The 24871-nt window shown below is 33.1% G+C and overlaps 1 protein-coding gene across 1 annotated transcript in view; it reads right to left on the minus strand.

Annotated features, from left to right (window-relative positions):
- Nucleotides 1–15381, minus strand: part of ROBO2 (roundabout guidance receptor 2) — a 197957-nt gene extending 182576 nt beyond the window's left edge. The window contains exon 1 of the mRNA XM_073804650.1: nt 15288–15381. Within this exon, the coding sequence (XP_073660751.1) occupies nt 15288–15381 (94 nt within the window). The remainder of the gene's footprint in view (nt 1–15287) is intronic.
- Between the last annotated feature and the right edge of the window lie 9490 nt (nt 15382–24871).

Consider the following 24871-nt stretch of genomic DNA (forward strand, 5'->3'; position numbering starts at 1 on the left):
TCATTGCAGCTCTATTTACAATAGCCCAGAGATGGAAACAACCTAAGTGTCCATCATCGGATGAATGGATAAAGAAGATGTGGCACATATATACAATGGAATATTACTCAGCCATAAAAAGAGACGAAATTGAGCTATTTGTAATGAGGTGGATAGACCTAGAGTCTGTCATACAGAGTGAAGTAAGTCAGAAAGAGAGAGACAAATACCGTATGCTAACACATATATATGGAATTTAAAAAAAAAAAAAAAATGTCATGAAAAACCTAGGGGTGAAACAGGAATAAAGACACAGACTTACTAGAGAATGGACTTGAGGCTATGGGGAGGGGGAAGTGTAAATGGTGACAAAGCGATAAAGAGGCATGGACATATATACACTACCAAACGTAAGGTAGATAGCTAGTGGGAAGCAGCCGCATAGCACAGGGAGATCAGCTCGGTGCTTTGTGACCGCCTGGAGGGGTGGGATAGGGAGGGTGGGAGGGAGGGAGACGCAAGCGGGAAGAGATATGGGAATATATGTATATATATAACTGATTCATTTTGTTGTGAAGCTGAAACTAACATACCATTGTAAAGCAATTATACTCCAATAAAGATGTTAAAAAAAAAAAAAAAAAAAGTAGGTACTGAATATTTTGATGGTGACAGGTGCTATGTACCTATCACACTTAGAAGTACAAGATATTTCAAGCAGAGATCTTGCCCTAAGGGTGCTAAAAAGATTTAGGAAAGTTACCAAAATATAAGTCAAAAATCACAATCTGAAAGAAAAAAAAGCATGCAGCATCATAGAACCACATTGAAAATGTATTAGGATACAAAGGAGGGAAACTGTTTTCAACAAGAAAGTCATTTTATCAGGGCCAGCTTCAGAGCGGGGTTTGAAACATGCACAGTATGCTTTAATTAATTACAAAAAGAAACATGCTGGAATGTGCTTGCATGTACAAAAAACAATCTCTGGAAGGACACACAAGAAACTAATAATAACAAAGCCTTTGCAGAGAAAAACAAAAGTGGGAAGTGAGGGATGAGAGAAGAAGACTTCACTATATGCACTTCATACATTTTGATTTTTGAACCCTGTAAGTGTATTAATTACTTACTAATATGTATATTTTACAATGTATAAAGAAAAATAATTTTGACTAAGAGTGTTTTGAAAGTATACCATCTGCTCCAGCTGGATTCAACACAAAGAGTTGGGAAGAAGGTAAGGAAACCTGGTTTCTCACAAGAGTCACTCAGTGACACAAACTGCAAGTTTACAGAAAATTGGTGCTTTGAAATATAAATGCCAACAAAATACCTGTAGAATGGTAATAAGTCTGACCTTGGAGATCAAAATATATAACTCGATTAATTAGTTATTTTCTAAGGTAGAATAAATATTCAGAAAAATTTAATGTTAAGAAGGTCTCTTCATTTAAGATGAATTGAAGGCCAACTCTGAGCTAGGTACAAGAGATATAAAGGTGAGTAAGATGACAGCCTTTTGATCTAGACCTAGGCCTCTTAAGTGCCTCAACAGAGGACTGAATACAAAATGAGGAAGTTATAGGGGAAGGAGCAAGCAGTGGTAACTGCTCTAGATGAGAGAGGCTTAAAGCCATCACATATATTCACTGTCAACACATGACCCATAAAAGGCAAAATATCACTTATTTTAAAAAAGTTCCTCAATTCTCCCCAATTGTAAGTTGTGATTCTATAAGCCCACTTTAAATATGTGAATCAAGAAAATTATAAATGATTTCTCCTTTAAAAATGTGAAAAACTTTAACTTTATAAAAATTTTGGTTTATTTTCCTTGATATATCTGTGCCTTTTATACTCATATGATTTGAGTGTATAAAAACATCATGAGTTTTTTATTTTAAAACTTGGAATAAAAGGATAAAAAAAGATTAAGTATAATGATCCATTAATATAGTTTTTCTTATAGAAAGATGGTGGTATATCATAAAATGAATTATAGTCCATCTTAAACAATACAATTGGCTCAAGGAATCTTTCTCTATACCAGTAAATTCAATTTTGTCTAATTCTTAGGTTTATGATAATGTCAGCTCCTTAAAATGTTAGTTAAAACTCATTAAATGCATCTGGAGAGGTAACAGCTTCGTTACTGTAATATGATGTAAAGAAAAAGAAAATGCTTTATTATCATTTAATTGTCTTCAAAACTGAATATATTTGTATAATAAAACGTTCACTGTATATTTTCAATAGTCTTCAAAAATTAAGCAGCCCAATAACTAAAAAGTGTTCTTTTCTAAAAATAATTTTGTTCCTGCAGAGTCTTAGTTGCTGTTTTTCTCTTCTTTTTCCATTAGATAAAGGTGGTCATTAGAGACAAAATCATTTGAGATAATACTAAAATACACTAACATAGTCTTTCTTTCTTTCTGAATATTTTTAATGTTTAGGTAGAAGAGGCTTTCCATACAATAGATATATTAATCAAGTATTACATTTAATTGCCTTCACTAGGTATTATTTCAGTGTCTCGTAAGACTAAAAAGAGTCGGATGGAAACTATATTGGAAATTAGCTATGTATCCAATATAGATGTGATTATTTCATGTTTCTCTCCTGTAGTAGCTTAGCCATAGAAATTGCTTGATAATATTGCTGAGAGTTAAGATGTGGAAAATAACTATAGTGATTTTTTTGTACTCTTCCCCAAATCCTACATGATGAAACCAATACCATTAAAGCACTGCAAAAATATATCTAATTTAAGCTTGTATTTCTTATCTTGTGTTCTGAGATACTTTCATAATTTTCCTCCCTCTAGCCATTACTCTTGACTGTACTTTGCCAGAAACTCCTTGTTCTTAAAACATAGTCAATATTACTCAAAAATGGAGAGCTCCCAGACACAAATTCTTCATAGTTAACCTCTGTCAGTCCTGCCTCCATGCTGATGATTCTAAAATGAATGCCTCCAGCCTTGAGCTCCTTGTAATTCCAGACTGCCTGCTTGACATCACCCCTTGAATGTCTAAGAGTATCCTGAATTTAACGTGACCAAAATTGAATTCTTGATTTTTGTCACACAAATCTTCCCCCTCCCCCACCCTGCAAAACTTTTGTGTCTTTGTCTGTGGTACAATCGGGTATAAATTATCAACAAATTATTTTTCCTCCATTTCTGTCACCCACGGACATCCCCCTCACATGCACACATCATCATCATCTTGTCCATTGGTAAGCCCCAATTACCAAGAGACTTATCCAGAATCTGCCTATTTTTCTTTACTACCACCCCATCACTTGGTCTGAGTCACTGTCATCTCTCAGGGAATATTAAAGCTGACTCTTAATAATCTTATTTTTACTCTTCTTACAGTCAATTCCTCACATAGCCAACAGAGTAACCTCATTAAAATTGTAAAACAAATCTTGTCATCCTTCTGCTTAAAATTCTCCAAAAGACTCATCACATCTACAGAAACATCCAAATCCTTACTCTGGCTTACAAGGCATCTTGAGATCTGGACTCTCATCTCATGATACCCATTCCTCTTGTTCCCTCTCCCTCAGCCACACTGGCCCTTCTCTTCTTCTAGCAAGGCAAAGACTTCTTCAGGTCCTTTTGCTACACTATTCACTGTGATATGTTCTTCCCCTAAGACTTCCTTTTAGCTCTCTTCTTCTCGTCCATCAAATCTCAGTTTATATGACAATTCTTTGAGTTTCCTTTTTATGACTACCCAATCTAAAGAAGCAACAAGATCACACATATCACACCCTTTTGGTATTTGCCCCCTTTATATCACATATGTGGAATTATTTTGTCTGCTAGCCTGTTCATTATCTATCTGCCTTCAGTAGAATGTAAGCCAGCTCCGTGAAAGGAAGGACCTCATTCATTGTTTACTGTGGTATCCCCAGGGTCTACAATGGTATTCTTGGCACATAGCAAGTGCAAAGTAAATATTTACTGAATGAATAGATGAGTGAGGAATTTCAATTCTTGTCATCAAGATAAGACTAAACTGGATACAGTTGATTATTACATATGCATCTTTAGTAGAAAGTTCCCTAATTTAATGATTTTACTCAATAAATGTATGGGAAGTTGCTTGTCATTTGCTTTAGTAAAAAATATAGTATGCTTTGAGGGGCATTATATAGTATGCTTTGAGGGGCATTATAGTATGCTTTGAGGGGCATTATTTGAGGGGCATTATAGTATGCTTTGAGGGGCATTATAGTATGCTTTGAGGGGCTTTAGTAAAAAATATAGTATGCTTTGAGGGGCATTATTGTGGAATGATCTTCCAGTAGTGGAATGCTAGTAGTTTCTCATTTTCAAAGTTAAAAACTAACACAAATTTCACAGTATTCAAATGGTCAGAAAAATGTCAGAAACTTATATCACTGCTTAAAACATTCATCATGTTTTCAAGATTATGTTCTGCATTTTTAAAAAAAATATCTCAGTTGTCTAGTTGGATGGGATAAATCAGTGTCTAATAATGATCAAGATTTCTTGCCTATAATGGAAACCCCACAATAAACCTGTGAGGTAGGTAGGCTTATGAATGAAAAGACAAATGTTTGAAGATACCAACTTCATCCAGTTAACAAGAGGAGGGACCAGGATTTGAAAATAGACCTTTTTTTTTTTTCATTTTCTATTATTTTGAAAGAAACTTAAGCATAACACACATACTTTATAATTCCTTAAACCAATAATTAAAGTATACTACAAATAATTTAACTTGGAAACTAAGGTCGTCATTGTAATCAGTTATTACATCATGCTGTGAGATGGTGACTTCAAACATTAGGCTAAATCTATTTTTAATTTAAAGTTCATGATGAAACTTGCTTCTTTGAATGAATCCCTAATATGAGCTTGATTCTGTACAATTGCTTTTTCATAGAAACTGGAGAACAAAAGCTAATGGTGGGTGGATTTCTGATCAGTATTACACTGCTATCTTTCTGTATAATAAACTATTGCAGCTTTTCTAATGGTAGCTCAAGCCCTGAGGGTTGCAGTCTTCATTTTTTTTTTAAATATATGTCAATCTCTTTTTTCAGCAAAACTAAACTTTTAGTCAGATTCAATCTTTTTTGTGTTTTCATTTATTTTAAACGGAACATTAGAAAATACATGTAACCATCTTGGAGACAGTTCATTTCTCAGAGTGATATAATCATTATGAGATTATATCTCTTGCAAATATAGGTACAGAGAGAACATTACATCTTCAGCAGTTCCTGGCCCTCTGCAGGTGAAGCCCACAGGTTTTGGTGAATGAAAGCCTTCGGTTTGAGTCCTGGCACTGCTGATTATTAGCATGGGACTTGGGGCAAGGTATTTATCCTCTGTAAGCTTCTGCTTCTTCATCTGTAAAATGGGGATAATGTTGCCTATCATCTAGGGTGACAATGAGGATTAAGTGAAAGCACTTTTTGGCATTTAGCACATGATTAGCAAAGAGGAAGTATTCATTAACTTTCATGGTTTTGCATAATCAAATAGACAGTGATGCTCAAAGTTATATATTCTCCCTTATAAAGTATGCATCTCCCCACAGTGATAATTCTCCCGGTTAAGTACATAAATATATAACAAAGTTGTAGATTAAATACAATATCATGGAAATTTCTGTTATTGCACTAATTTAATAGTGGAATATAAAGTAACATCAAATAATATTTTGCATAAGCAAAATAATGTTTACTGGGACTAAATAATTGGTTTAAACATTTACATTAATTAGATTAGATTAAAAGTTGTGGCACTTTAATTTTGCTTTATATTATTTAAGAAAAAAAATCAATCATTTACTTTTAGGGTAGTCTTTCTTATTAAAAACACATAGAATAATTGGGTCAAGATTTTTAGCAAAAGAAAGAATCACAATAGTAGCAAGCAAGTGCAAAGAATGACACTACTATGATGCCAGGAGATTTTTATGCCTAATTTTTGGTGAGCAATCATTTAATTTTAGTTTAAATGTAAATATTTTAACCAAAAAATTAGCTCCTTCTTATTACAAATTTTCACTATGCTCAAATTTGTCAGATATCTCTCTTTATATCTTTAATTGCTGAACAAATATTTTCATCATTTACTAGCTTGGGTATTTGATCCTCAGTATTATATAGCTGGTGACGCCTAAAGATTAAAATAAATCTTCTCGAGAACACAAAAAGAAAATAGTTGAAATAGTGAGAGGAAAAAAAAATCAGGTTTAGTTCCTCAAGAATCAAAAATCACCTGTTCCTGACAGTTCCATCTTCCAGTCTCCAAATGCCTGTTAGTAAAAGAAAAGCAGTCCGGCCCACCCCCTGACATCTTTAATTGACTTCCTAGAGAGTGTTATCAAGAGCTACTCAAGCGGGGCTAATAGTGCCTGAAGATTGCTCACACATGGCAAAAGTGGGTGTGTTGGACTTTAAAAGGGCTTCAGGGAGAGCATAATCTCTACTTCATGTGGGAACAAGAACCAAGGGTTATCTGAAAAGCAACAAATAATCCTTCAGCACTCTTGAGACAGAAGGAAGATGTGTAATTGGGAGCTGGTGAAATTGGTGCCTACATGCAGACATCTTGAAGATGCTTCGCATCACCATATTTAGATTGTGACCCTGAGTTGTGTTAGATGTTGGGAACTAAATGACAGAAAAAGACACTGGCCATGCTGAGCCTTCCTTTTGACAATTAATGTTGAGTCTTTTGAGAGCATATTGTACCTAGAGAGGTATCTTATATTGAGAAAAAGCAAAAAGGATCTGGCAGAATTCAGACAAGCCCAGGCATTTTCAGTTCCATGTAAAATGTCATCCCTATTGGGAGGACAGCACATATGGTGCCTAAGATCTACTTCTTGGACTGCTGCCTAGGCATACTGGGATGAAAAGAAGTTTGTTTGTTTGTCCTCTTTTCATTTTCCTTTTGCCACTGAATTTCTCACTTCTGTGATTAGAACTAGATATTTAATTGAAAAAGAATGAAAGAAAGCATTGCACACAAAAAGCAGCATGTTGTATATCTTTTAGCTTTTATTAAACCCTCATATTTTCACAAGAATGTTTGCCCATCATTTCTAAGACTGTCCCCTACTTCCTCTCTACCAAGATAAGATTCTTTCCTTTGAAGCAGGGCCAAGCCTTGAGGTTTCTTCATTTACCAATAAAACAAAAGTAATTATGTTTCATATCTAAAAAGAGCAACTCCTGTTCACTCTCAATTTGATATCTTTAATGACTATTTTCATTGGCTCACTGCATCTAACTATGAAAATTTTCACTGTACAAGCGAAAATACTAAATGGCTTTCAATATTATTTCATTTTCTAGTTGACATCCAGTTGCAGTCTACTTGTTTGTACTTCTACATAGAATGTAGTTCTATGTAGAATGTGCTATGATATTATGGTATATTTTTACACCATGGTACTAAATAGTGTGCTCAGAATTCAAGGTCATATCGGAACACTAATAATATTTACTGAATAATTTCTCCATCACTTTACTACAAGAAGACATGAACAGCCTTGATAATAACCATTTTATAAGAGAAAAAGAAATAAAAATTGGCATTGAATTTGCAAATTCCTTCCACATTTAAGGACACTTTACTGACAAAGTTCTTTAGTTACCATTTACCTCAAGGAGTTTACTATAAAGTGAAATATTATAAGAAAATCTCTTTGCAAATGAGATCATGTATGTTATGATGGTATTTGATACTTATTAATAAATGAATAAAAAGGAACATTGGCTATTATCACCAAAAATTCTTTTGAAGGAAGAAAAGAAAGATTTTTACTCTTGCTTACATTCAGATTCACCTGTTTTGTCCTAATTAACTATATTCACAATGTCAGCTACTATAGGAATTTTTTTTTAGTGTCATACTTTTTGAATGTTTCTATACAATCTTTCCCCTAGTTCTTGTAATTTACAAAAATAATTTTTTCATTAATGATTGTAGCTGCTCAAACATTTTTTCAAGTTTAATTTATTGTCTTCTCAAAGATGTGAAAAAGATTCTTCCATTAATCAAATGATATACAAGCTTTGCTAACTACAGTCGTAATTCTATTCATTTGAAAGGTAGTTAAATTGGTTGTTTTGGGTTCAGCATTACAGCTTCATTCTTCTATTTGTTATATCATGATAATTTTACCTTTTCAAATTACAAGCCATAGAATTTAAAATCTACTTTACATTAGCCATAGAATAAAAAATCTACTCTACATCAACAGTAAACTTATTCAAGCAATTTCTCTTGCCATTTCTTGGTGTTAAGCCACTTTCACACACCTGGGAGATAGTAGCCTAAATTACAGGTACAGCCTGGGTGTAGGAATGGCTGCAAAACTAACTTGTCCAAACCATGATGATTCATATGGTATCCCAACAAACTGAGTTAGCAGAATGTCAACTTCTATCACTAACAGATATAAATAAGTCATTAGAAAGGGAGAAAAATAGAATAGACAATTAAATAAGATTAACTATAATGAAAAACAATAATAATCCTGGGAAATTTCAAGAGTATATGGTGACTTCTTATGAATTTAGAAGAATGTCAAAGAAATATTCAAAGGACAACCTTTCAACATGTCAAGCTGTGAAATGTTATAGGTCAGCTACACTATGGATTAATAATAATGTTCTGCACAGATGATGCCAGTACAGAGTTAAAATGATATCTGATATAGCATACATTGTTGCTGTGTAGAAGATTAATATAATGTTTCCGTCTTTCTGCCTCAAGATGTATTAGTACAAGTAAGGACTAAATGAAAAGGTTCTTGAATATAAAAACTGGTAGGCATTCAGGAAAGTTTTGATTGTAAAGGAGTCTGGGGTTTGGCATAGTGCATGACCAATGTGATGACAGTGGAAATATACAGAAATTGATAACTAGAGACTGTGCTGCATTTAACAAGGCAGAACAATAGAAAGTACAAAAACAGTGAAACAAAATTGAATGCTTATCTTTTTTTGAAACAAAATCATGTTCATATGATAAACAACAGAGTAACTATCGAAATAAATATCAATGTCCTGGACAAGTTTTAAAAAAATTAACGTACTAGCAGGTATTTGTGCCATAAATGAACAAATAGTTCAAGGGGATGGTATAAAAGAAAGGCCCAGAGTAAGAAGATTTTTGAAGGGGATGCCAATCTCAAATAAGGGTACACACACGTTCTTTTTTTTTAAATTCCAATGAAGGTCTCTGATCAATTCAGTTGTAACTGTTGATGAGAAATAAAGATTGAGGACAAATGTCCTGAAGGAGCGACAGGAAGGGCATGTATTTGAAGACACCTAAAACACATGAGAAATCTTCCAGTCTCCTAGTGATTCCTTCACTTTCCTTTCTAGAAACTCACATTATAAAAAGGTCATATTGTTACTTGCCTTTTTTTTTTTTTTACTTGCCTTTGAGTTGGGTAGTTAATTCATGTAAATTGATCAAATAATCATTTAATTACAACTCCATGCTATGCACTCAAGTAAGACCTGTAAGATAACAGTTAATAAGATACCATTTCTGTCATTAATGACCTAGGACTGTAGTGGGAACTATGGTTAAAAAAGAGAAAATGTTTAGTAATTTTCAGAAATAATCAGGAATATTAACTAAACTTTACATACCTCATTATTACAGCTGTTTGAAAAAAAAATCTCAAATTATTAGACTAATTAGCATCTGTAAATTGAGAGATTAGATTATCTCCAATTCCTTTTAGCCCTTACAACCTATAATATAAGCAAAACAGTAATGGAAACCAGTATGGCCAGTGAATGTGAAATTATAAGGTCCAGTTAGTGGATATGATTAGAAATTTAGATTAAAGTAAAAGAAAAAAAAGCCAGCCTTTAAATTTGTAACTTATAAAAAAATCAATCCATGTAGATGAGTGTTGGGGAGAAACCCTCCTTATTAAACTCTGCACTCCCAAAGTCGAATACAATGATTAGGAAGTTGTTCCATAAATGCTTAACGAATTAAAAAGATGACATGGAAGACCATTTATGGAACAGATATAATATTTTTATTTTTTATAAGTATTTTTCCCCAATTTGGAGCAGCTTAATAGGTAAGATGGTACTTTTAGTTTTGGACAAATGAGAAAATAGAATAAAATATCTGTGAGACATCCAAGTTACAATGTTGAGTTGGTTTGAACATGAAGATCTGTGATAGCTAGGCCGTAGCTATTCACTGAGGAAATGTCAGCACTCATGTAATAACTGAAGACATAAAATTAAAATGCATCACTCAAGGATGAGGTAGGAATCCTGGAGGAGAACTATGAGAAATACAAGTTTACAGAGCAAGCTGAAGAAATGGAAACTGTAGAGAATACTGCAATTTGATTCTCATTGGTTTGTATGTGTGCCCTTGATATTCAAACCTATTTCTGCAAATTAAATGAACTTTTCCAATGATTTCTATAATTTACATTTTTATGGAATAACATTGTTTTAGGGCACAAAAATCACATATATCATATCAATCATTTAAAAACTAATCCTGTCACCTGTAAGCTGATCTATTCATAATAATAGCTAACATTTATTGAGCACTTACTATATACTAGTTACTGTTCTAAATCCTTGACAAGAATTACCTGCTTTAATCTTAATAATAGTACCAAAAATAGATATTGTTAAATTACCATCTTACAAATGAGAATATCTAGCCATACAAATATATACAATATATATTGCCCACTGTTCCCATGATAGAAAAGGGTAACTGGGAGATTGGAGACAGTGTTTGTTTTACCCGAAAGCATGTTCCTTGTATTCACTATATAAGATTGAAACGTAAGCACGATTAATTTATCTGAGTTTAACTATACGTACTCAGAAGGAGAGGGAGACTCTATTTCCACAATTCAGCCACTTCCCAATACTATTCCTATGAAATAAGATTTAGAAATCTGTCCTCTCACAGTCTTCCTTTCCACATGTAATGAGAACATCTCACTATTCTGATTGCAGTGAATGAGCGTGATACTTTATGGATGAGTCAATGAATTTTGAGAGATCTTTTTTTCATTATTTTGCTATTAACTAACCGTTAAAATAAATTCCAATTTAAAATGTAATTCAGTGAGATGTTTATTGTTTTTCCAGGGGAAAAGATGGAAAGTAGGGAAAAGAAAGAAGGGAAAAAAGAGAAATGGAGAAAGGCAGGAAAGAAGCAAAGAAGGAATGAGGAAGAAATCAAATAGTGCATCTTGACTGACAATGGTGGAACACTGAAATTTCAGAGTGAGATCTTTCAATATTCTTCTCATTTATTCATTTAATAAATATTAAATAAAACCAACTTGGGCAAGCACTGCACTAGCATCAGGGGATGCAATGATGAGCCAAAACATACCTGAACCCTATAGGCTTTCATTGAAATAGCTATACCCTCTTGTCATGAGGACATTAAGCCAAGAGTGTGTGATCTAGATAGTGAAAAATATAGGAGTTCAGAGAAAAGCACTATGAGATCATAATAATAGGAAAGATGTAGGAGGAGATAGTTTTGTTTGTTTGTTTTAAGTTTGGAGAATACTTTTAACATATCAATTGAAAATTTTGATTTTATAGACATGGACAATTCTAAAACTTCAAAATTCATAAGAATTAAATGGAGAGAATTGGAAATTATAAATGTTTCTTAGTGAAACATTTTTACACTGAATTTCAAGCTACTGAAGAAAATTTTGATATAACTAGGAATTAAGAACATATAGAAATCCACTTATAATGCATCTGTTATGATTTCCTTTGAAAATCACAACTGTTCTCAAATGCATTTGGATTTTTGTAAAATTATGCATTTGAAAGAAGCTTTTTAACTTTATAGAATTTTAAATGTGCATTCACAATTAATATGTTTCACTATATTCTGCAGTATAATTAATGAATCAAAATTAATTCTCTACTTAGCTTGAATGCCATCTATTATCTCAAAACATGATTCTAAAATATATAACATAAAACAAAGGCATTTTTCTTCCATTAAACTCATCTTTACCTTGCCTAGATTTACAAATATCACAAAGAAATCTCTAGTATCTCTAAAAGATAAAGGCTTTAGTCTTGTTCTACTGATTCTACCATTTTTGATATTAAAAAAACAAAAATTATATATATATACATGTATCCATGAATAATATTTAAATGTTTTTCATGTTAACTGCTGGGATAAAAGGAATAAAAATAAAAATGTGCTAAATATACCTGTTCTAATTATCTTCATCATTCTTGGGATATCTATTACCCAGCAGGCACTATATTGGATATATAACCCCTAAACCATGCAACACTTTTCAAGAGAGTATCTCCAGTTCAAAGATGTATGTTTCTGAGTTTCAGAAATTGACTTTCTAAATGTCATATGGCTTAGAGTTAGAAACTCAGGGTTCTTTTTCTCTAAAGCGTGAATTCCTTTCACTTCCCTTACAAGAAAATGGCTCATGTTAGTTTAAGTTACACTATTAGCATTCCATGCTAACAATAAGAAGTGAAATGTCTCATTCACCAACAAAGTGGAAAAAGTAGATTTGAACACTTTAACAACGGGATTCTCAATTCTAAATAAAAACCAGCTGACTCTACAATGCAATTATTCTAAAATATGCCCAGAGAAACGTGTCTAGAGAGTATCTAAAGATTAGCAACCAGATATTTCTCAAATGGAAAAGCAAAAGCTTATGGCACACATTACAAATTTAGGACATTTTATTTTTTTCTGTTTACAGGACACTTGTAGATTTTTTTTTTTTTTTTTACTAGAGCTGAGTTACTAGAAGCTGAAACAGAAAGTTGCTTTATTAAATGGTGGGATTCCTTATTTATTTTTGCATCATTAAAAATAAAAAATCTCATTGTGTTTACCAAGAAGGTTTGTGCCTTAATTTTAGCAGAGCTACAATGGCTCACTTGATAATAAAATGCTAGCCAATCAATCCCTTCTGGTGTTTTTCGAGGTCTGACTTTACTCACTTGAGAGACACCATTTTTTTCACTTGAATAATTTTGTATAAATAAACTCAGATTTTGCTAGCTAAGCACGTGGAAGTCATATAAAGCACACTAATCACATAGTTTAAGCATTCAAAATGTAGCATATAGCAAAAACTGCAGTGCTGTTTCTGTCAAAACCTGTCACCTGATGCAGAAAATTGTTGGTTTTATGAGTCATTTTTTTCAGTGAACTCTAATGGAAACACGGCTTATGGAGATTTTAATGAAAGATGCAGATTTCTTTCTTTCTTACTTTCAATGAAACTCAACCAAACTGTCCTCTCTGTGATTAAAAGGAACACATTTTTGGGTAAATAGAGAAAAAGCCATTTATAATGTATTTTAAGGACTTACAGACTTTACAGCACATATATTATCCTTTCATTTCTCTAAAAATACATTTGCCAACATAGCTCTGTATCTAAGAACCTAAAATTTCACTTACCCCCATATGTGTTTTTTAAAATTCAAAGATAAAAATTGAAAATATATACCCTTTCTTTCTTATTACTATTTTGTTTTTATAATCTTAATAACCATTTGCTTCTATCACTAAGAGTGATTATTTCATGCTATGAACTTCAAGCTCAAGTTTTCTTCTGTAAAACTTAATATTGAATTATAGAACATTTCATAAATGTTAATTCCAAAGAACAATCAAGCTAATTGTACTATGATTATTATTACACCTTCGCATTAAGTCAATTGACATATCCGATTAAATGTCCAGTATTCTTAGAAATACCTTTCACTTGGTGACCAGTAAAACTACAAAAAAATTACCTTAGAGAGTTAAGATATTTATAAACAATTTATAGCTACTATAGATATCTAGAATGAAATAGATTTTTGCTGATTTTTATTCACATTTCCTCAGATAATTTCTTTTCACATAGCTTTGCATATAAACATTTTTACCCTGGCTCTTATAAGTGATTTTATGATGAAAAAGCTTAATGTTAGTCCCAAGCTCAGAACGCAGTAAGAGGATGGAGGTGATTCTCATAGGCACTAGTTAAGTAAATGATAAAGTTTCTGTTGCCTAATTCCCTAGTGAAGTTGTTACTCTCTTAAAGCAAAGTTTCATTTCATTTGATTGAATAATTTTTCCTTACTATCTACTATATTCCAGGCAGTGTAAAGTACATAATATCACTAATACATGCCTTTTCCCTTAAGAGGTATATGCATCAGCTAACTATTGCTGCCTCACCACAACCTCAAAACTTGGTAATAGGCAAACTAAATAGACATTTCTCCAAAGAAGACATACAGATGGCTAACAAACCCATGAAAAGATGCTCAACATCACTAATTATTAGAGAAATGAAAATCAAAACTACAATGATGTTATCAACTCACACCAGTCAGAATGGCCATCATCAAAAAATCTACAAACAATAAATGCTGGAGAGGATGTGGAGAAAAGGGGACACTCCTGCACTGTTGGTGGGAATGTACATTGGTACAGCCACTATGGAAAAGAGTATGGTGGTTCCTCAAAAAAAAAAAAAAAACAAAAAACAAAACAGCATGGTAGTTCCTAAAAATTGAACTACCATATGACCCAGCAGTCCCATTCTTGGGCATATACCTGGAGAAAACCACAATTCAAAAAGATACATGCACCCCAATGTTCATTGCAGCACTATTTACAATAGCCAGGACATGGAAGTAACCTAAATGTCCATCAACAAAGGAATGGATAAAGAAGATGTGGTACATATATACAATAGAATATTATTCAGCTGTAAAAAGGAATGAAATAGTGCCATTTGCACAGACGTGGACAGACCTAAAGACTGTCATACAGAGATGAACTTATCTGCAAAGCAGATACTTATCTGCAGAACTTATCTGCAAAGCAGAAATAGACACACAGATATAGAGAAAAAACTTATGAATACCAAGGAGGGAAGGAGAAGTGGGATGAACTGGGAGACTGGGTTTGACATATACACACTACTATGTATAAAATAGGTAGCTAATGAGAACTTACTGTATTACTCAGGGAACTCTACTCAGGGCTCTGTAGTGACCTAAATGGGAAGGAAATCTAAAAAAGAGGGGATATATGTATATGTATAACTGATCCACTTTGCTGTACAGCCAAAACTAACACAACATTGTAAAGCAACTTTACTCCAATTAAAAATTTAAAAAAAAATCAACTTAATGGCTTACAACCACTATTCCATTGGCTCACACTTGGGTGGGTCAGCAATTAAGGCTGGTTTTTGTTGAGTAGGTTTTCTGACCTTGCTTGGGGCCACTCATCCATCTATAGTCGTCTGGGGGCGCTACTGGGGCTGGATGGTCAAAGTCAGTCTCATCAACATCCCACTCATCCATCTATAGTCGTCTGGGGGCGCTACTGGGGCTGGATGGTCAAAGTCAGTCTCATCAACATCTCCAGGTAGTTGTCCCAGAATACTGGGACAGCTGTATGGCTGTATAGTTGGGTCATTCTCCATATTTGGTCTTTCAGTCTCAAAGGGTCTAGGTCATGCTACTTCACATGGTGGCATCAATGTTCCAAGAAGGCAATGTGAAATCAGCAAGGTCCTCATGAGATGTAGGCTCAGCATATCAATTCTACTGCATTCTATTAGTCAAAGCAAGTGACAAAGCCAGCCATACACAAGCAGTAGAGAAATGGACTTCTTCTCTCGATACAAGTGACATTGTAAAGAGTATAGATACAGTGATGGAAGAAATTAGTGTACTCATCTTTGCAGTTTACTATAGTTTAAAAAAATTAATGTGACACTTTATAAGCTTTACATACAATAAACAAGAGCTTATATTCAACAGAATATCTCTCACACATACACATTTAAATAGCTCAACACTGCAGCACTTTTCTCCACCTCTTATAATCTCTCAAGGAAAAACCTAAAAAGTAATGAAAAACGACAACGAAACATAAAGGTATAACAAACATGGGGTCTCTCTCTTTCTTTATTGTGTTGTGCACTAGAACTTCTCGATAATGGAACTTTAATTCTGGAACCAGCAGATGAGACCTCAATTTTACTCTTAATTTAAAGAAAAATGCTTGTTAGTTCAAAAGGATGCTATCCATGATGTTCCTGATGGAACTGTATGGATATAAAGCACGAACTCCATCCCAAGCAAAGTGTGATGCCAAGGTTTTTCTATAATTTACATGATCCATCTTGCGACCTAGTTGTCTCTCCAGAGATGTCCCACAAGCAGACTCCACGGGTTTATATGGCAGAGTACGACTAACTGAAGCTCACTCTGTTAAACTTCGGTTTACTGTATAAAAGCTTTAATTGTTAACAGTTTGTTTTTATTTGATGTTCTTAGAATTTAACAGATGTTAACAATCCAACAACAATATTGAAAAAGAATCTCATTATTAATGGGCAGAAAAAAAAAAGCACAAGTGTTGAATGTTCCAGCACATGGCAATCAGAATACCATGTTTCTTAGTACCACATGCTTCATCGCAAATGCTAATGGTGTCTTCTTCCTGTATACACAAGAACAGTTAGGTATTCATAAACTATCAAGCAATACTACTAAGTAACTTATTAGTCTTGGCTGTTGTTTTGAAACATTTCTGGGCATAGGATCAATTTAAATCTCAATATACTTAAGGGAAACCTCCCTCAAATAGCAATGAGTTATAAGCAGGTTTTCCTTTATCAAAGTCTGATCTCGCTTTTCTTTGAGAAAATTTCTGACTCTCCAGGAAATTAAATGGCATCTGATCGGCTTGTTTACACTTTCTCATTTCCCCAAACCATTTTGCTTCCTTTACTGCATTCTGTCACAGTGAAAGTGATTTGGGGATTTAAAATGGATTCATTCTGCTCAAACAGATGTCAAAGATGAGGTACACTGGTTTTAACAACTATTTAGGGGCCAAAAGAGGAATAGCTCTTCCCATGTAAAAGTCTATAGTGAGCATCCAAAGGAGTGTTTTCTATTTTTCTCCACAGCTATATTTCACTAAATTCAGTCAAATTTATTGAGCAAGTTTTGTGTATCGCTGCAGAGAACTGACATGCATCTTTAAAACTGCTAATGTATTATAGAAATTATAATACATGGAAATAGTTTTGTTTTGCTAGAAACCACAACACAGCATTTGAGCACTGTGAGAAAAAAAACACATCTATTTTTACAACCATAAAGTGATTTTAAAAGAAAAGCAAAAGTTATGCTCCTTATATCATATTTCAAAGGACGTGACAACATAATGAACAAATGTGGACATATGTTTATTCTTTGTTGTACTTTTTTGTGGTAGTGGCATTGGGATGCAGTGAGAAATTAATACTTGCCTAGCAGTTAAATCAGGCATGGCTAGAACTTAGTGATATAGTAGTTTTGATAATGCTTAAAATTATTATTGGTTTTAAACTATGTCATATGCATTGCAAAATGTTACCAGATGAGGTGGAGAAGAAAGAAAATATTAACTGCCTGTGTCATCATTTTCTTTGTGTTTGTATGCACATGTGTGTGTATGTGTGGCTTTGATGTCTCCAATTTTGTCTCCGTAAGTGATTCTTTGACAGTTAGATGGTGCTGAAAAGTATTTAGTGACCTGAAGTATGATGCTATTAACATCAGCTAGAAAGACAGAAAAAAATCAATACAAATTTTGCTCACAATTAGCAAATAATTCAATGACTTCTTGCTAGTTCTCTAGAGAGGAGGGTTGTGGAATCCTTGAATTCAAGGGAAGATACTCTGGATTTATTTCTACAGAAAAGCTTATCTCACAAACCTAATGAATAAAGGCATAATTCTAAATGAGTCAATGCCTCAGGATAATTGGAGTTACAAACCCAATTACTAAATGTCATCCTCAGTAATTATTCCACTTACGCAGTATATTAGACATAGTTTCAAGTATTCCTATAGTTTATATTTCAAAGAAAAGCTAGTCTTTCTAGTTTTATATTTGCAAAGCCACACTTTTAAATTGTTGAAAAGCAACTGCTACCTTTTTATTCTAGTATAATTAATTAAACAAAAAGACAACTTTATATATCTTTCTTTTTTCTAAGAAACTATCATGGAAATTCTATCTTCCACAGTTACCAAGTTAAGTTTAAGTCTGTATTTAAACTGTGCACTCATTTTATTGAAAGATGTTGTGGACAAAAAAAATCTCTAACCTTGTTTTAAAAAATTATTTACTACTGTAAGAGTCATCTTTTCTTTTCCTTTTATGAGTTTTGATCAAAAATCACTTTTAGGCAGCATATATGACCATTTTGTATATATACTAAAAAGTATATATAATTTTGGGGGAGAAGGGAATATTCTGCGGGTACTTAACATGTTCATATTATACCCAGTCAGCTTTTGGTTTGTTTATTTTAACTTATATTAGATTGACTTAGAGATCTATAACAACTATTGAATGTTATATTTGTTCAACTGGTTGTTAGCAATCCTGAAATAGTCTTAATTTTAATAACGTATTTTTTCTTAAATAAAAAAATGATTACAATTTTTACAATGTATCTTTTCACTATTAGCACAGTGGCTAATGATGCTGGTGGCCAGGTGCCCGTCTTTCTGCTTTCATGCCAGTCACCCTCCTAAGATACTGAATTATTTGAGTCCTTGAAAAGGCTGTTTCTAAGGAAGAAGCAAAATATGTCAGCAATACAGCAGGAGATGTCACCAAACTGGTGTGGCACATCAATCACTTACTGATTTTTATGTGCCAAAAAAGGACAATATGCCATTTAAAGAATGAGAATACCATACCAAACCAGCTCAGGATTTGGAACTGAGAAGCAATGAACTGCAGACATGTGGCTCATCCTGATTCAGTCACAGTAATTAGGAAGGATGACTCCTGACACTGCAAACACAGGTGACAATCCTGCTGACAACACCTAACTGGAGATACTAACTAATCAGATATGAAATCCAGGCCTTTCCTCTATACATTACATAACTGAAATAAAGGTCTTTCCTAATTCCCAAAGCTTGAGATAAACAGACATGTTCTTTTCAGTAATTGCTACCCTTTTCCCATTTAGGATTTTATATCTGATTCACTCAGAGGCTTCACAGTTCAGGCAGCAATTATTCTTTGTGGAAAAGTCAATGCTGCTAAAACCAGAATTCCCACGAAGTTTTCTGAACTTCTTTTTTCCTTTTTAAAAGTTCTCAGGCTAGCAGAATGTTAGTTTCAATTAACTGAACATAGCAAAGTATAACTTCCCTGTCAAAGGGCAGACTAATAAATCTCAACAGGAAGAAACTGATATAAAATTACATTCGACAGAGTTATTGAAGATGTTTAGATGGAGACATAAGTTAATGTATACAGAATGTTCATTAAAATATGAAAGTCTTATACATACATATCTACCTAATCAAAGTGCCTAATGACATGCTCAAATGTACCAAGTACCATAAAAAGTTTATATTGTCTTAAAACCTCATCTTCTGTAGTATTTATGCTAGTCTCCCTAATAAAATATAAAAAGACATGAAGTGAAACTAATTTATGCAAATACATGTGTAGGAAGGGGTGATATGAATATTAGAATTCTGCTCAGCAGTATTCTTAAATTTATTTATGTGAACTTTAAAGGGAACTGTTGAGTAAATAGAAGAGAAGATCTGAAGTGAAAGATGAAGGCATGAACAATAATAAATGAGAAACAAATACAGAAGTAATCAGAGGAAGAAAAGAGGTGACGATCATTAGGGACATTGTCTGCTTAATTTGTAAAGTATATAGCCTGAGACGCTACATATAGATCATTTTAGAAGGCTGTGAGGTAGGTAACATTGATATTGGTATCAAGAAAAAAAAAAAAGGTTTGGCATGAGAGAGAGGCTCGGATTAGATAACTCATGCCACTACTTTTATCCCTTCTTTAGTCCAGGATGGCCACCTCAGTGACATGTTTGCCTGCAGGGTACAACTTGCATGGGGAAAAGAGAGATGAATACGCCAAATAAAACCAGAGGATCTAAATTATTTTTATTAATATGAGAAGTGATTAATATACTAAACTGTAAATTACTTATAATGGTGTCTTATAGGGACACAGTAAAAATGCTTCGAAGGAAAAATGAAGAGAATTAAGGTATTTTTTTTCTGAAATGGCTCCATTATTTTGTAAAATTCAATTTTAGTAGGAATGTCCTGCCTCTAAAACAGGAACTCCAAAAGCACATAAATTTATACTCCAATATCATTCTGAGGTGTTTCATGTCATTGATAATAGCTTAATAGTTATAAAATTGAGTAGAACTGCACTGTCTTTAGTTGACAGTAAAAGTGAGTGAGACTTAGACTATTTGCCAACATATGTAAATGATGTTGCAACAGTCACCTGAGATCTTATTTAGAGAGATCTCGGAAATCTAAGATTTCAAAGGAGGAAAAATTCTATCAAGCTGAATTTATTTTTCTTTTGAGTCTTTTTCCTTTTCAGGAAAAGAAGTGATAATTTTAACCACTCTGTCCTATATATCTGACAAGATTGTTTTAATGATTATTGAACATAATATGTGAGAAATGGTTCTATAAACTATTCAGAGCTATACAAATCTTATTATAAGCAAAAATAATACCTTGGCTTTTACACTGATTTTTCTTCAGATTGTAGCCAATCAAATTCTAGTATTCCTTAGAAGTGTCTAAGGATTCCAAAAATATTAGATTTGAATTTCATTTTAAATTTGTTTTTAAACTATCTCTAAATACAATAAAAAATAATATGCACTAAAATATAGTGTATTCCTAACCTACCATTCAGCAACCAACATATGTACTGCCAGTATAACTGACTTGATTCAGAGCTTAGACTCAAAGTCACCCTGAGCAATGAATATAAAACTAAACTGCTTATTATTACTCATGGTTATATAGCACTGTAAAGTTTTAAAAACCTAGGACATCCACACACATTACATTGCCATAAATCTTGGATCAGAAGTCTGGTCAGAATCATAGACTTTATGATTTTTTCCTTTTTTTTAACTTAAAGCTTGTTCACTTGAAAAAAAAAAAAAGTGAAACTTCTTCACTTGTGAAATGGTACAAATGAGAATACTACACACATGAACCCTGGCAGGGCTCGCTGACACTGAGGGGCATCTGCTGTGTTGGATAAGGACACATCACAGTGTTAGAGCCATTTGACCAATACCGAATGATATAACACATCACAGCAACATGAAATTGTACTCTAGATTATTTTGATATTCATCACTTTTGGATGCTTATCAGACATTCATAATTGTGATATCTCTTTAAATACTGTTTAATTGTATTTTATATGTTAGAGTTCTGCTTTCGAAAAGCTTTCCATTGGTTGAAAAAAAAAGGTTTGAAAATTGCACTGTTTTTTCTTACATAATGAGATGATCTTGCATAATGGCCATAACCTATTTTGAACTAGAAATAGCAGCATGGAAGGATTCATGACTGTAAATTTTATATTATTCTGATATTTTAACTTAGAAATCAATTCTAAAATGTTTTGTGTTTAAACCTATAAAAAAAGACGCAAATTAAAATGCTTTAAAGCATTCCTTACCCAATAAACAAAATATTGATAAGCATCAGCAAAACAGATCATTCTAAATTTGTGTTTTCTTTGAATTGCTGAACAGAAGAATAGCTTAAAGTAGCACTCTTCCAGTTTCTTCATGCTTATTCACCAAAATTGATTTTTAAGGTTTAGAAACTAGCAGCCTGTTTTCTACAGAAGGCAAAAAGTCACTTTGAAGACCTCGACCAAAGACATTTTATCTTGTAACTTTTACTCTGGGTGCTCATTTTTCTTCAGGTTGATCCCAAATGCCTCACTTATACAGATGTCCTCTGGAATACTGATTTCTTATGCAGTGCAACTCATTTTATAAAGGAATTCTTTCCTTATTTAAATTCAGACATGAAGATACACATTTTCTTAGTATCTATTATTTTTAATCGTTCCAAAAGTCTTTTGAAGTACTGTTTTACAACGTCAAATACAGTTTTGGTATTTTTAACTTAGCAATTGTTATCTATTTTTACTCTATACTACCTTATACAATATACATGTGTACATACATATGCAATATGCATATATATATACACATTCCTGTCACTTTTTGAAAACATTGCACGTTTTGCATAACATACTTCAGAACATATTTCTTGGATTAAATGAAAGGATACAATGTTCAAATGCAAGAGAAATGGAAAAGAGCTGCTCTATTGTAAAACCGGTTGAACAATGACAGTTACAAGGGGTCGAGCCCCAAAATGAAAGAGGAAATGTTCACAAGGAGAGGCTGAGATGCACAACACTCCACACAATGCACTTCTCACTTGTATGTTCTCCATTGGATATTGACTTTGCTGATTCAGTATGAAATCTTTGCCAGGAAGAATTGTACTGATTTTGGAAAATCTAAAGAGACTTAGGGCAAGAAAGGGACAAATAGAGAGGCAAGCAACAAAACAGGGTGGACTGAAGGCTCTTCCTGGATCTGGGTGCTTAGTGAGAGAGTCTCTCCTGACACTCCTTCCACTCACCCTCAAATATTTCTGGAGAGGCAGTTTCCAGAAACAGGTCAGTTCACAATGGTGTAAATGGAAAAGGGACCTAGCAAAAAGTGATCAAGATTGCACACTAGGCGGAGACTTTCCTTCTTCCCACATAAGAATCAACAGAGAAAAATAAAATTGGTCTTTCACAGAGGTATTAAGATTTAGGGAAATTTTAAGACATTTTATCCAAAGCAAAACCACAGGAAACTAACTATAAATGTTTACTTTACTATAAACACAATGAATTTATCCTTTTATGGTTCATTTTGCTTCTTATAGAATAAAAAAAGACACTTCCATTTATCATGTCTTGACCCATATATATTGGCTGAGACATTTAATCTGTGCACATTATAACTACTAAAGCCATATGCACGCCTCATTATAAAAAGAAACCTCTATTCCTGTATATGCAAAATTGTTACAGTTATTTGAAAAATAGTCAATAGGCATTGTTGCAATTTAACTTTTATTTATATCAAAAGACTCCCAAGTCATCAATGAACTCTGCTATTCAATATAAAAAAAAAAATGCAAAATGGCATATGGAAGTAATTACAGGGGCAAAGTTCTAGATTCAATAGGTTCATCATACCCATCAATATGAAAAATTAGGCTTTTTATTGACCAAATGATGTAAGAATGTATCAGATGTAAGGACAGGGTTAAAAAGCATCCTGAGAAAGGAAATGGTATTAGCAATGGTCGTTTTATTCAACTATCTCATTGTTACAGCAAACAGATAATAGGATAACATAAATGGAAACAACTTGTGTGTTTTAGATACATTTGTATTCTTTGTTTCTCACATTGAAACAATGTATAAGTATCTTATGATTTTGAAACTGTAGATTAAGTAAAAATTTCATTTCCATTTGCACATCCTTTTGCTACATCATTTATTCAATAAACACTACCCGGCTGCCTGCTGGACCAGTACCAGACCGAAGTGTATTTAACTTGGTTAAAAGCCATTTACAGTATATCGAATCACATACACTTTAAATATCTTACAACTCTGTCAATCATACCTCAGTAAATCTAAAAGAAAAAAAAGCCATTTAGAGAACAAGGTATGACATGTATGAGGGTGTCTAGAATAGACCTAAAGCATGTTAGAAAGTGAAATGCTCTGTTAAATAATGTTTGTTTAGGAAAGAAGAGAAGAGAAGGAAGAGAGGAAAGAAAATGAGAGAAAAATAGGAGATGAAAGAAAGTAGCAGAAAATGTTGAAGGAAATAGAATTTTCAAAATTGACTGACATCATCAACTTAGAGAGTTGCCCTGCATTCCTGAATGGCGATGGTGAAGACACTGTCTTCATTAAAATTGTATTGATGCAAGGAACTCCACATGCTTAAAGAAAACATTTTTTCCCTCTGCGGATCATGTTCTATTCTAATCTGAACACCATAAGGATTTATTTCTGCATATGCCAGAGGACAGGGGAAGAGAAAACATAGTCTATCTTTTCCAGGGCTAACTTGGATATAAAAATTACTAATTCATATGATAAGAGGCCACAAAACTATGCAGCTTGATAAAATACAGACTTAATACAATGGAAAAAACCATTTCCTTTTAAATATGCCATATTCCTCACATTTTAACATATTTCTTTGATCATCATGTCTAAGTCCCGAGCAAAGCAGATAGAGTGCTGTCTCAATAAGTGATGAGTCCAGATTCTGGAAATTTTAAGATGTTAACTGCTCCTTAATGACTTGCAAGATATCATTCATTTTCTTTGCTATTAATTTAATGGCTAATGGCTAATAGTAAATAGAAGGTTCTATTGTATTTCATTACCAAACCTGATGGTAACTGTAATGGTACCAGTTACCAGTTACCAGTGATGGTAACTGTAATAATTTAATATATAATAATGCTCTTTGGTAATTTTTATCTTCTTCAGTTATAATGGTTATGATTTTATCTTTCCCTTGAAGTAGAGAGGTTGCTTTTATTTTAAATGACCTTGGAAATACAGAACACTACCAATTGAACGTTTCTATATTAATACTACTTCAAGAAACGATTTCATTTTTTAATAAAGTCAATATAATTTATTCAGGGTTAAAAAGCATGGTTAAAAAACTATGATAGTTACATAGTAACACATCCTCCACAAAAGAAATAGCTCTCATTTCGTATGTACTTATAAAAAGTATAGTCTAGCACAGAGGTCTGCAAATAAACAACCCATGGATCAAATTGGTCTGTTACCCATTTTTTTTAAGGTTAATAAGGTAAAAACGGTATTTACATTTTTTTAGTTAATTT

The sequence above is a fragment of the Tursiops truncatus genome, chromosome 4 (assembly GCF_011762595.2).
Source record: "Tursiops truncatus isolate mTurTru1 chromosome 4, mTurTru1.mat.Y, whole genome shotgun sequence".
Taxonomy (NCBI): domain Eukaryota; kingdom Metazoa; phylum Chordata; class Mammalia; order Artiodactyla; family Delphinidae; genus Tursiops; species Tursiops truncatus.